This window comes from Sitophilus oryzae, unplaced genomic scaffold (genome assembly GCF_002938485.1).
Source record: "Sitophilus oryzae breed Bouriz unplaced genomic scaffold, Soryzae_2.0 scaffold_177_pilon_pilon, whole genome shotgun sequence".
NCBI classification, from domain to species: Eukaryota; Metazoa; Arthropoda; class Insecta; order Coleoptera; family Curculionidae; genus Sitophilus; species Sitophilus oryzae.
The window spans coordinates 1,006,541-1,018,552 of record NW_022146479.1 but is presented as its reverse complement, the minus strand read 5'-3'; the positions used below and the strand labels follow the sequence as shown (position 1 = coordinate 1,018,552).

The following is a 12,012-nucleotide window of genomic DNA, read 5'->3' as shown; positions in this document are numbered from 1 at the left end:
ATTCCAAAATTGATTTATATTTATATTTTTTCTTCATAAATCATAATTCATACACCTAAAATTCCGTACTTTTAGGTGTATGAATTAGAGGGGCAGTATTACGTGGTATTACCTGTTTCTTTTAATGATTATTATGATTTATAACATATTTTATATTTCTTTATTTTAGGTTGTATTTATAAACAACAGTAACGGTTAAAAATCAAGGATGAAACACGGTTTGATAAAACTAAGTATGGACTTATTTTTTACTTATTAATTATGTTGAAAACCGACAGCGTCAAAGCTATATTTTACACGTAGAAAACGATTTTATTCATCCCTGTAAAAAACCTTTGTTTAATTACATTTAAGAAGCATTATTTTTCATGGTCATCCTTGTGAGAAAGCGTGTTTTCTTATCTATGGTTGAAAAATACTTGAACAAATGAACTATTTTTTTTAATCATAAGAACTAATGAACAATAACAATCGAACCTCAATTTTAAACAGAGTTTTAAATAGTAAACAAAATATTTGAAGTTTATTCAAGATTTCTTCAGAAAAGAGACGATTTATAATGAATTTAGAAGTAGAATTATTAACAGATTTATGTGGCTTGCCAGCAGAGCCGCCTAAAATGCGTGAACTATGTAATCAGTGCCAGTAAGAACCATTTGTATTTGTTAAATATAGATTTGTTTTTAACGTTATTTCAGGCGACCCAAATCAGTTTGTTACTGTTCCTCCATCCCAAATCCGCCTTTGTGCCCGAAAAGTAGGATTATATTGCTGCAACACCCCGCCGAAGAAAAAAGATGCCTCAGAACGGCCCCAATGTTGGAGTTGGGTTTAAGTGAAGGCAAGTGCCTTATTTTTAAAGGAAAACGTTTTCCAGGCATTCATAGCGGCTTGGAAGAAATTTTGAAAGATCCAAGCACATTACTGCTATATCCCAGTCCAAGTGCAATTGATATTTCCTCTGTAGTTAAGGAACAAACTTTGGTGAAATCTTATAATTTAGTTATATTAGATGGAACGTGGCCCCAAGCTAAAGCCATATATACAGCTAGTCCAATTTTACATGACTTAAAACAAATCAAGCTTTTAAACAATAACACTAGTAATTACATTATTCGGACACAACCTGCTGATGGATGTTTAAGCACATTGGAAACAGGAGCTTTATGTTTAAGCATCCTTGAACAGAATGAAATGTTCAGTGAAAAATTGCTACAGCCATTAAAACTAATGTGTGAATTTCAATTAAGAAATGGTGCAGTCTCCCATCAAAGTAAAGAGTTTTTAATAAAAAATAACAGTTATCCAAAATTAATTGGTAAAAGACTGAATAAAGTTTTAAAAAATGCTGAAAGTTTAAAATATGATATTACATAACTATATTGTTATTTAAAAATTGTGTACCTATATTATAAATATTAAATATTTTTTTGACGTATTAAAATATAGATCTATTAAAACAATACATTTAAACAATATGATGAAAAACACCTTGTGTAATAAGTTCTTCACATTCACTCCTCGGCAAATAGTGCCTGCTGTCTTTTTTCAAAAGCAAAACAGTGCCGTCTGATAGTTCAAATTTACCATAGTCTATTAAACATTTAACTTCAATGTAGAGGGACTTAGGAGGCCGTAAGTCTAAACATAAATTTAGTCCATCTTCACCTAGAAATAATTCAATCATACTGATGTCTAATATAAGCAAACATTGCCTAGGTTAATAACCAACCTATAGATCTCATATATTTCCCCAAGCAGCTGGAATATTTTGAGAACCAATCTATTTCATCTGAGCTTAAATTAGTTTTAATATCTGGTGGTAAAATGCTTCCAAACTGCCATCTCATTGTTCTTAACGTTCTTAATCTGTTATAGTGATATGCTAGAAGGCATCTAATATTTCTTTTAACAGCAGCACTGCCAATTCTTAATGTTGGATAGAGAGGATTCACATTACCAGCAATTTCAGATTCGTTGGCTACAATTGCACTGAAATATTAGTTATCTATATGATTTGTAAGTTGATTTTCAGTAATGAAATGTATACCCATCTTCTTTATTTTGTTCGTGTAATTGTTTAATTTCAGTACAGACTTCTTTTACTAATTCGATCTAAAAGATTTCAAAAATAATTTTCATATAAAGAGATAAATAAATATTGCCACTTGTACATTATATGGAGGAAGACCTTCTTCACAACGGGATAGTTCTTTTATGAGACTGCATGCTTTTTCTGCAAACATTTTTTTAAATAAAACGCTTAACAGTTTATCAAGTACTTATATAGAAAAGTAAATGCCTGTAGTTAATAATTTAAAAATAAAAATAACATTTCAAACAGGTAAAGGTAACCTAAATTTATTTATTTCCCGCTCAAAATCAATCTAGAATCTTGGTCACAGATCTTGGTTAATCTTGGTCTTTTTATCGAAGCTAGAGTATATTCTATGGTAGAAACGTCTAGGGATGGTATTTTACACGATACAAATAACAACATGTAACTCTACAGCTATGTCCTATGTCCAATTATACATGCAGGCGAGTTGAATTTTATTCTTTTTTACGCCAAAATTTTTAAGCACCCATCCCTGAACTATGATTAATCTTTGGTATTGACACAGTTAATCAAAATTAATTTCTTTTGTGTTTCCACAGATCTACATTATTTTACCAAGCCACAGACAAAACTTGTAAGTCATATGAAAATTATATATGATTTTTATATAAATTCAAATTCAAAATAAACTGAAAAGTAATTTGAAATATTTTATTATTTATTTAAATTTTCTTTATTTCATAATCAAACAGATTCTAACATTATTTAATTATGATTTAACGAACACTCAACTGTTTGATAGAATTTTTTTTTGAAAACAGTTCTTTTCGTTTGCATTTCTGAAAACTTTTTACACACAATTTTCAGAAATACTAACTGTCTCTTTTTACTGTTTAAACTTTAAACATGGTCAGATTATTTCTTAGATGCCATATAATAAAATACAACCATAGGAAAACAGAAAAATACTTTATTACAAATGTACAAACTTTAAGAAAAGTTCTTTTTAATAAGTTACAGTTAATATTATTTACAATTATATTTTCTTAAGGAACAATAAAAATCTGTAGTATATATCCAGCAATAAATATCACTCAGATTCACTACTGGTTGAACCATAATCACCAACTAATGAACTTTGTAAAATTTCTTCATTTCCTTTTTTCCTTTTTACATTTTCGGGATAATCATTCTCTTCATGGTCACATATATCAGATTCTAAATTACTATTTATCTCATTTCCTTGTTTACCACATTGTTCAGGTATATTATCAGAAGTAGCCAATACAGTATTCTTCTTTTTAATAATGCCTAAATCAAGTTTAGGTCCTTTTAACAGCTTCACTGCATTTTCCTCTTTCTTCTTTGAAAAATTAGTAGTTGGTAATGAACTTTGAGAAATAATTTCTTTCCTCTTATTACTTAAATTTTCTTCACTACTTTTTATAGGTCTCATTGCTAATAAACTCGCAGTGTGCTTGTCTTCATCCCTTTCTTCTAGAAGAGGTATATCTAAACCAATCTTCCTTAAATTAGCATCCCATTTCTTCTCCCTTATTTTTGATTCATAATTCTGTTTCTGAAACATATTTATATTGTAGTTTTACATCTATATATATTATTAATGAATCTTACTCTAAACTGGGCTCTTAATTTTTGGTTTGCTGTATAATTATCAGACCAATTGTCTTCATTTCTATTAAATAATTTCACCAATCTGGGCTTAGCACTTTCCATTGTGTTCTTATCTTCTGTTCCATGTTCTAATTTGTACATTTTATCATCAAATAGTCTTTTCTGAACTTCTTTGGTTTCTGGTACAACCTGGCCATTTTGTGTGGGGTCCCAACGATTTTCTTGCCTACGTGCTCCAGATATTATAATGTAGTCCAAATTCTACAAACAATATTGTTACTAATTTATATATCAATGATTCAATTAAAAATTATATTAGCTTACTGCTGGGTCTGCTCGAATTACAAAATGGTTATCGCATAGGTGACATTTCATTTTAAATTCGTACACCGGAGTTGTATAATACATCCCAACTTTTGTCTTTTCTGCGTTGTATCTAACTCCCATTCCTATATGATTCTTGCATTCATCACACCATATGTTGTAGGGCATTTCAAACCGTATTATTATGATGCCTTTGTCGATTTTTCTTGCTCTTTCCCTTAAGGCATGAGTACCCAAGAATTTGTTTAGACCCCCGACCTTTGGGTCATAGTCGGGGGGATAATATTTATTGGTACCTTTTCTTTCACCCATTGGACTTCTTTATTAATCAAAATGCAATAATTCAATGCTTGAAAATTACAAGTTTTCAAATATAAACACAACAGACACAAGTTGTCAAATTTGCTAGGTTATTAATTTTCTGTCAGCTGTCACGTATTTCTTCTTCTAATATGTTGGTGCTTTTCCATCAGGGATGGAGGTAAAGAGTAAAATAGTCTACTAAAATAGATGTTTTCTTCCAAAAAGGAAAAACCTTTGTTATTTTTTATAAAATCAGTAAACCATACTACCACCATACATTGTACATCCGAATTTTGGTAAAGGTGTGGATCCGGTGGCTGACCTTGAAGGCCATATTTGCTGCATTTGATCATCGATACTACGCAGGCGCACATCGTCGATGTTGCCAAATTGCAGTTTATTTTCGAATTATTTGCAGTTGATTTTTTTTTTCAGTGTTAATAATAATACAAATTCTATAATTAATTTTATAATTTCAGATTTATCTTGATATCCAAAATTAAGGTAAGAAGGATAATGAAGATTGTGAAACGAAAGTATTATGAATATATAAAATTGTACGTAATAATAACAGAGATATATAAGTGGTTGAATAATAATAACATTTATTTATATATTTACATTAGAATTAAAAATTATCATTTACGGATTTTTTCTAATGGTTTTAAACTTATTAGAATTATTTTATTTCTTTCAAGTTATTTAATTTCTAGTTATTTACAGGCAACAATAGTTTTCATTATATTATGTATATTGATGTTTTGAAATATTACCATGACGAGTCTTATAGAACAATACACGTCAATGGGAGATAGAGGTAACATATTTTACCTATAATGTTACTAATATAATATACTTTGATTGTAATGTTTGTATCATATAATTTCTAAAAATATCAAGTTAGTGGATTAATAGCAATTTTAGACATATATTTTATCGAAGAGTGTTGATAAGACTAAAATAAGCTTTATGTTTTATCTTTTTCTCTTTAGAAGGGAGATGGTTTGTATCGTAGAATACATTACAGTATTTAATATCGTGTACTTTGATATTCTTTTCTTAATTTACAGCAATTTCTTGTTTCCTATAATGCCAAATCTTGACAATATGGTGAAGGTTGAGTTTTGATCTTATTAGTTTTATACCTGTGTTTATACAAGACCAAATTAAGACTTTAGTTTGTGATTTATATTAAGATCTTTCTTATAATATTTATTATGTCTTAATCTTATGCTTTGTCTGGAAAATAAATGTTAAAATATCTTAATTTTGCATATCCTATTCCATCCTTCCATTAGGAAAAATATGTTTTATAAATCATATTACAGCTAAGAAAATCACATAAATTAGGTCTAAGAATAGAGAAATCTTAAAGTAGCAGAAAAATTAATGCAATATGTGTATAAGCAGAATTACACAAGGTAAAACTGTTAATGTTGCTGACGCTGATTCTACAATTTTAATTACGGAGGCTAAAAGGCCTTTTAAGGCCTCCGTAGTTTTGATGGAATGTTAAAAAAACCTATTATGAACATGACATGGAGCTACAGCATTTAAAAATTAAAAAAAAAAGGAAAACTTGGACATATAATTTCCAGAATTTTTAATAAAGCCCTTTTTAAACGTAGCATAATAATCTAGAGCAATTAGATTAATTATAGGAATCTAGAGTTTTATTTCTATTTAATTTTATTGACTATGAAAATACATAATAAGCGTTCACGTGTTGTGCGAAATATTAAAATAATAATATAAATCCTTGATATAAATAATATACCGCGTACTATGATTGAAAAAAAATAGCGTTAGCCGATGACTATGAAATGAAGATCGCTGTCATTTTATATGGGAAATGTCCTCAATCGTCATTTCCCAGCCAACTGACGCCGTTTTTCGATCATACGGTATATATTGACAAAAAACACTGAAAAGCACATATTTGTTTTCTACTGAAAATAATTCCAAAATAACTTACAATCTGGCAACATCGAAGATGTGCGCATGCGTAGTGTCTGTGACTATATGCAGCAGAAACTCGTTTCAAGGTCAGCCACCGGATCCACACCATTACCCGAATTTTTTTTATTTTGATTATTCAGAGATGATTATTAGATACCTATATATACAGGTCGGATAGCCCTGGCAGCTGTGGCTTTAAAACGAACGTGCCACTTTACCCATCCCTGAATGGCCTGAATTAACCTCACTTTGTCACTGACTTTTGTATGCAACGGAGTGGCGATTGCAGTGTTTTTGTTATATTTCTATCAATTTTAAGAAATAGGAGAATAATAATTTAAAGTTAAAATGCCACCGGGACCTCGGAGACTATCAAGAACTAATCGTAGTCAAAATGAATGTTCTAATTCTAAAAATTCTCCGGTAACTCCCGCTATAGAACCTCCGATATTACCAAAGCATTTTCCATTTCCAAATATTTCTGTAGAAAGCGATGCTCTCTTCGATTTTTTAATGTTTTTCTTTGCCGTGGTTTCAATGATTTTACAATTCTTAAATATGTACAAGGCAGTGTGGTGGTTACCCCAAAGTTATACACAAAACACTGTGGTAAGTTAGTTTTTAACTATCGCTGTAATACTAATGGTATTTGGTTTCAGAATTTTTACTTGATCGACCCAAATTTAGTTATATTTATTACTGTTATATTTCTGAGACGACTTTACTATCATATTGCTTGCACGTTAATATCTAAAGCACTGTCAAATAAGTACGAAGAATTAAGTAAATTAACTAGGTAAAGAAATGATACGTAGGTCTTATCATATTTTTAATTTGTAATGCTTTATTTTAAGAGGAATTCTATTTCTTTTCTTTTTCTTGATTGTTGGAACATCTGGAGCAATAGTAATAGGCAATCAACCAAAGACTTCAATCTTATATTTATCATATCCGTAAGTTTTATTTTTGATACCTACTCCTCATATTTAAAAATTAATATTAAATTATAGTTTGGTAGTTTACGTTATATTATTTGGAACCCAAGTACGACCTTTTTTTGAAACAGTGTCATGGTGCTCGAAGGGAAGACCGCCTATACATGCTTGTAGTTCAAACCCGCTTGATGTAAGAAGAGAATGTGAACATTTAAAATCCAATTTTAATGATAGGATTAAACAGATTTGCTTTACATCAATTGTGAATGCCTATTATGGAGGGTTTATTCCATTTTCTTTTGCACAAGTAAAGATATTTGTGAAATTAATAATGCTAAGCAAAAAATAATTGACTATTTCATTACAGCCACAATTAGTTTTTGACAGGAATTGGTGTTTGCAACATGTTGTATACATTTTTTGGAGCACATTTGTTTTTTCCGTTACACATATGTTGTCTTTGAGATATTGGGATGTTATGCATAGATCCGTGTTACATCTTGGAATGTGGGAAAAAGTAGAACCAGGAAGAAACCTAATCTTAGGTATTTTTTTAGTATAAAATTATTATAGTACTAGTTTTTTCTCTATTAAATGTGATGACTAGTGTTGTAAAATGTTGTTCAATTTATTTTTGGAGAGCGTTCCAAGAGAATGAATGAGCACAAACGAGGAAATGTGGATAATTTATAATTACCGCAATGAAAGTAGGTTGGAAAATCAGTCAGTTAATTTTTTAAATGTAATTCTGAATGTCATTTTTTCATATACCGGGTGTGTCTCAAAAATGGTTCACCACATTGGTATGTTAGTATATGACATAAATTAGGAATGAAAAATTACACTCTGAATAGATTGACATATCATATGTCAGCTTTTTACATTTTCGCAAGTAACAAAATACCGAGGTTAGCGGTAAAAATCAAAAGTTGTAGTAATTTCCGGTGAAACAGGAAGTGACCAAAAACAATTGAATACGTCATCAATCCTAATTCATGTCATATACTAACATACCTAATCTCGATTTTTATCTGAGAAAATAAAAAAGTTATAAGAGTGAGCCACTTTTGAGACGCACCCATATATACAGGTTGTTAATTTGGTTATTACTCGCGGCAAGAGCTTTATGGTTGAAATATGGCAACCTCGGCCCGCTCGTCGAGAGACGACGCGACGGGACGAGTCGACAGCGTAGCTTAGTACTCATTTGGAATGTAGGCAGTGTTGCCATTTTGTTCCCCAATGAGTAACCGTCCAGTTAACAATCTGTATATATGGTATATTATGCTTATCAAAATGAGAATCTTGAAAACATTTAGAACAAAAGGAAGAAAAAAATTGAGAACAAATATTCTTTGTAGTTTCTATCACTATAGAAACGACGGTGTATCGTTATAAACTTATAAATAGTGGCGCCAACCCCTCATAAGTTTTGGCGTCCAACGTGGGGCTATATATTCCAAAATTTTCCCGTGTTGTAACGTTGTCGCATCCTAAATGTAAATAAATAAAAATAGTTTTAAAAAAATGTCCATAAGGATTGTTCTCTTTTGTGCTCTTACATTCTCTTATAAGCGAACGTTCTTGCACAACGATCCGTATGGGAACGATTTTCTTTCTATTACAACATTAGTGATAACAACCTAAAGCGTTATTTTTATATAGTAACTAGTGAATGGAAAGATGACGTATTGTGGCCAGGAGGCGTGCTTGTAAAACATGAAAAATCGATATGGAGGGCAATGGGCGATAGCAACTCGAACGAACCTGGCGACAAGAGCTTAAATCGTTACTATGTAAGCCTTGTATTTGAAACAGATAGATTATTTAAATGCTATAACAGTTATATTGTAGAAATTGTGCATCGCGCCCTCTCATTTATTATTTTTGATATTAGTGCTGCATTCTTTGATGGTATTGTACCAAATGATCATTCTAATTAAGACACACATGTGGTACAAGATTCTGGCGCAGGCTATAATGTTATTTTTCAATTATTATGGAATGTACAAGGTGTTCAGGGACTTCTTGGTTAGCTATAGCTTTTACAAACCAAGTGAAGAGAGCGTAAGTATGTGCTAAGGGTTTTTTTGTCTTTTTTTTACTAACACAGCATGTAATGCTTTGCTTTCATAAATACTTATCTACTGGATGCTCATGTAAAAATAAGATTTATTTTTTATGTCAACATAGGTCCGATTCTGATTTGTTTCGTAGCTACAGGGGGTTAAACTTTTCATTTTTTTTACTATAATTTTCTTCCAAGTGCTTTGAATAAAATTTTGAGATTAGAAATTACTATAAGTCCAACATATTTTAATGTTAAAAAAATGTTGACATATTCACCAGGAACGTGGATATGGCATTTTACTGGAATGTTTTTCTAAACAAAACGTGCGCAACTGACTTTATTTAATTTGTTAGCAAAATTGGATAGACCGTTTAATGTCGATTAAAAGTTGTCTCTTGATATTTTGTCGATTTCGATCTATTGATAAGATAAACACAAGTTTATTAATTTGCCTTAATCCAAGTCTAATAACAACCTTTAAAAACATTTAGTGCCATTAATTGGTCAAAATATTAAATCATTAATTCCTCATAAAAAAAATATGAAAAAAAGTTCCTATGTGGGGAAAAGTTCCTATGGGGAAAGCTCCTATGTGCATCATATGGGTCGGAAATGCATAGTTTTAAAGTTACAGGTGGTTAAAACTTTTTTAAAAATAGGTCATTAGTAATTATCTTAAATACCATTTTTTTTAATTTGCTATAAATTGTGTTAATAAATTTTAATGAAATTTAATATTAAATTTGCTAATAGAAAAGTCAGCAGCGCACATGAAATATAATAACTCCTAATAAAAATATTCCAGTGATAACCCATATGCACACTTTTTTAGCATTAAAATTTAAAATATGTAGCACTTACGGTAACTCTTACCTTGAAAATTTTATTTGAATAAAAAAAAGCACTTGGAAGAAAAATTAATCTTATTTTTATGTTAGAAACCTCCCCACGAAAGATAGCACATTTTTTGAAACACCCTAAATGAAGTATACCAAGTATACTTCATTTCAAAGGCTACTATGACGACATTTTTTTCGATGTTGTGGTGTTTTGCCCCAATCACTTTTTTGTTTCGAAGAACTTTTTTATTGACTATTACTGAATGAAAAATATATGACGGATTTTTACTATGTAATGTTTTTTTAGGGAGAAGAGAAAGACACAGGCAACTCAACAAAATGCACCAACGCAAACACATTTGAACCAAATCCAAACCGAACGAGAGGCTTTAAAGGGAACGAGTCAGACAAAAATACTGAAGCAGCAAAAAATTCCGACGATGAACCTACTGAAGATAGGTGACAACCGGTCAGGCCTTCCAGTTTTCTCGTGTTTGTCGCGATACCAATTCTGTTCTGGTTAATTATTCTCGCAATGTATTACGCAACCGGTGGGTTCGCCTTTTTTTACGTGCCCAGGTACACGCCGAATCAATATTAAGGAAATGTTTCGTGTTTCGTCTTTGTCGAGTGTAATCAGTTGCCAAAAAGATTTGATGTGATGTTGTTTCAAATGTTTTGTGGTGTTAAAGAAATATATGTATATATTTTTATATTATCTCTAGTAATCTTTTATTTCTTTAGTTGTATGATAAAAAAATTAGCCGCCCATACTAAAATATGTTAATAAAAGTTGGGTAGGAGTTCTTTTAGTTTCAAAGTAAAGGGATTTTCCAATTTTTTTATCTCAAAAACTGCAACTTTGATTTTTATGTTATTACAAATTTTGTTGCAAATATTATTCCTAATCTTAAATTTAAAACCGCGTTTCGCTAGCTACTGTAATTTGGAGTTTCGATTTTTTAAAATATTTAACCCCCTCCCATACCCCCTTACCAATCTCCCACCCCCACTAAAAACTAATAGCCAGATTCTCGCTCGGGTGCCACAGTATTTTTGTGCCAGATTTGGTTAAAATCGGTTTAGCGGTTTTTGAGTTATCGTGTTACAGACGGACAGACAGAAAGACACCATGAAAATATTTTGTATTTAGGTCATTTATGACCCAAATAACTCATTTTGAGTGAAATTAAAAAAACTTTTTTTTCTTAATAGCCTACCATATCTGTTGGTATGGTCGGCTAAAACGATGTAATAGTGGGTTTCGAAATGATAATCGATAATAAGTTAAAATAAAATTTAAATGTGACTACAAGGGCTAGAAGGGAAATATCCAGAGATTGGTGTTAAATGGTGTGTTCTTTTTTTGGCGTTAAATTGTTAAAAATGTTTACATGTTTAGTATCTTGAAATACAAGTAAGAAATGTAAAAAAAATAAAAAGTGGAAGAAATGGAATTTCTCTTTCTTCTTAATCCACACTTTAAATTAATTCTGCATTTGATTTTATCTATATTAAATGAAAAATATTAACAAAAATACCAAATAGGAGATAAATTTTTGCAATAATCATTAACATAAAACAGCGTTTCACAGTTAAACCTTATAGGCGATTTCGTGGCACAAAACTTGTCCGAGATTTAGTTACAGCGCAGCTTTTAAAGAATACTGTATCGTAGTTCTGCTTTCAGTCGACAGAGTGGGTGGTTGCCGGAGACAGTGTAGCCAGAACTAAGGATTAATCCGTAGATTTAGGGATTTTGGGTACAGTACGTTAATAATACGGATATTCTATCATTAAAGAATTTAATATAATACACAAAGATGCAAAAAAACGCAACGGAGAAATTTTTGGTCAAATTTGGAGTGTTATAGTTTTGTTATTTTT

The 12,012-nt window shown here is 30.7% G+C and overlaps 4 protein-coding genes across 7 annotated transcripts; 2 read left to right on the top strand and 2 right to left on the bottom strand.

Annotated features, from left to right (window-relative positions):
* Positions 1-367: 367 nt before the first annotated feature.
* LOC115882475 (DTW domain-containing protein 2) lies at positions 368-1,481 on the top strand. Of its 2 annotated transcripts, none has more exons than XM_030900546.1 (2): positions 368-645; positions 699-1,425. In XM_030900546.1, the coding sequence occupies exons 1-2, from the start codon at positions 560-562 to the stop codon at positions 1,375-1,377; spliced, it is 765 nt and encodes a 254-aa protein (XP_030756406.1). In that variant the 5' UTR covers positions 368-559; the 3' UTR covers positions 1,378-1,425. The 2 variants fall into 2 exon arrangements, with proteins under 2 accessions (XP_030756406.1, XP_030756408.1); XM_030900548.1 differs by having other exon boundaries at positions 554-632; positions 699-1,481.
* Positions 1,444-2,392, bottom strand: LOC115882476 (DNA replication complex GINS protein PSF1-like). The gene is made up of 4 exons (XM_030900549.1): positions 2,175-2,392; positions 2,051-2,115; positions 1,733-1,992; positions 1,444-1,668 (listed from the first exon to the last, which is right to left on the bottom strand). Exons 1-4 carry the CDS (start codon positions 2,244-2,246, stop codon positions 1,469-1,471), a joined length of 597 nt encoding a protein of 198 aa, XP_030756409.1. The 5' UTR covers positions 2,247-2,392; the 3' UTR covers positions 1,444-1,468.
* Positions 2,393-3,012: 620 nt separating this feature from the next.
* On the bottom strand, positions 3,013-4,454 carry LOC115882503 (coiled-coil domain-containing protein 130 homolog). The gene is made up of 3 exons (XM_030900587.1): positions 4,019-4,454; positions 3,695-3,955; positions 3,013-3,638 (listed from the first exon to the last, which is right to left on the bottom strand). Exons 1-3 carry the CDS (start codon positions 4,328-4,330, stop codon positions 3,150-3,152), a joined length of 1,062 nt encoding a protein of 353 aa, XP_030756447.1. The 5' UTR covers positions 4,331-4,454; the 3' UTR covers positions 3,013-3,149.
* Positions 4,455-6,541: 2,087 nt separating this feature from the next.
* LOC115882438 (transmembrane protein 39A-A) lies at positions 6,542-10,843 on the top strand. 3 transcript variants are annotated; one of them, XM_030900499.1, is made up of 8 exons: positions 6,542-6,889; positions 6,940-7,076; positions 7,135-7,233; positions 7,291-7,522; positions 7,583-7,760; positions 8,881-9,011; positions 9,070-9,282; positions 10,433-10,843. In XM_030900499.1, exons 1-8 carry the CDS (start codon positions 6,629-6,631, stop codon positions 10,586-10,588), a joined length of 1,407 nt encoding a protein of 468 aa, XP_030756359.1. In that variant the 5' UTR covers positions 6,542-6,628; the 3' UTR covers positions 10,589-10,843. The 3 variants fall into 3 exon arrangements, with proteins under 3 accessions (XP_030756359.1, XP_030756362.1, XP_030756361.1); XM_030900502.1 differs by having other exon boundaries at positions 9,070-9,286; XM_030900501.1 differs by having other exon boundaries at positions 6,542-6,886; positions 10,433-10,702.
* Positions 10,844-12,012: the final 1,169 nt, after the last annotated feature.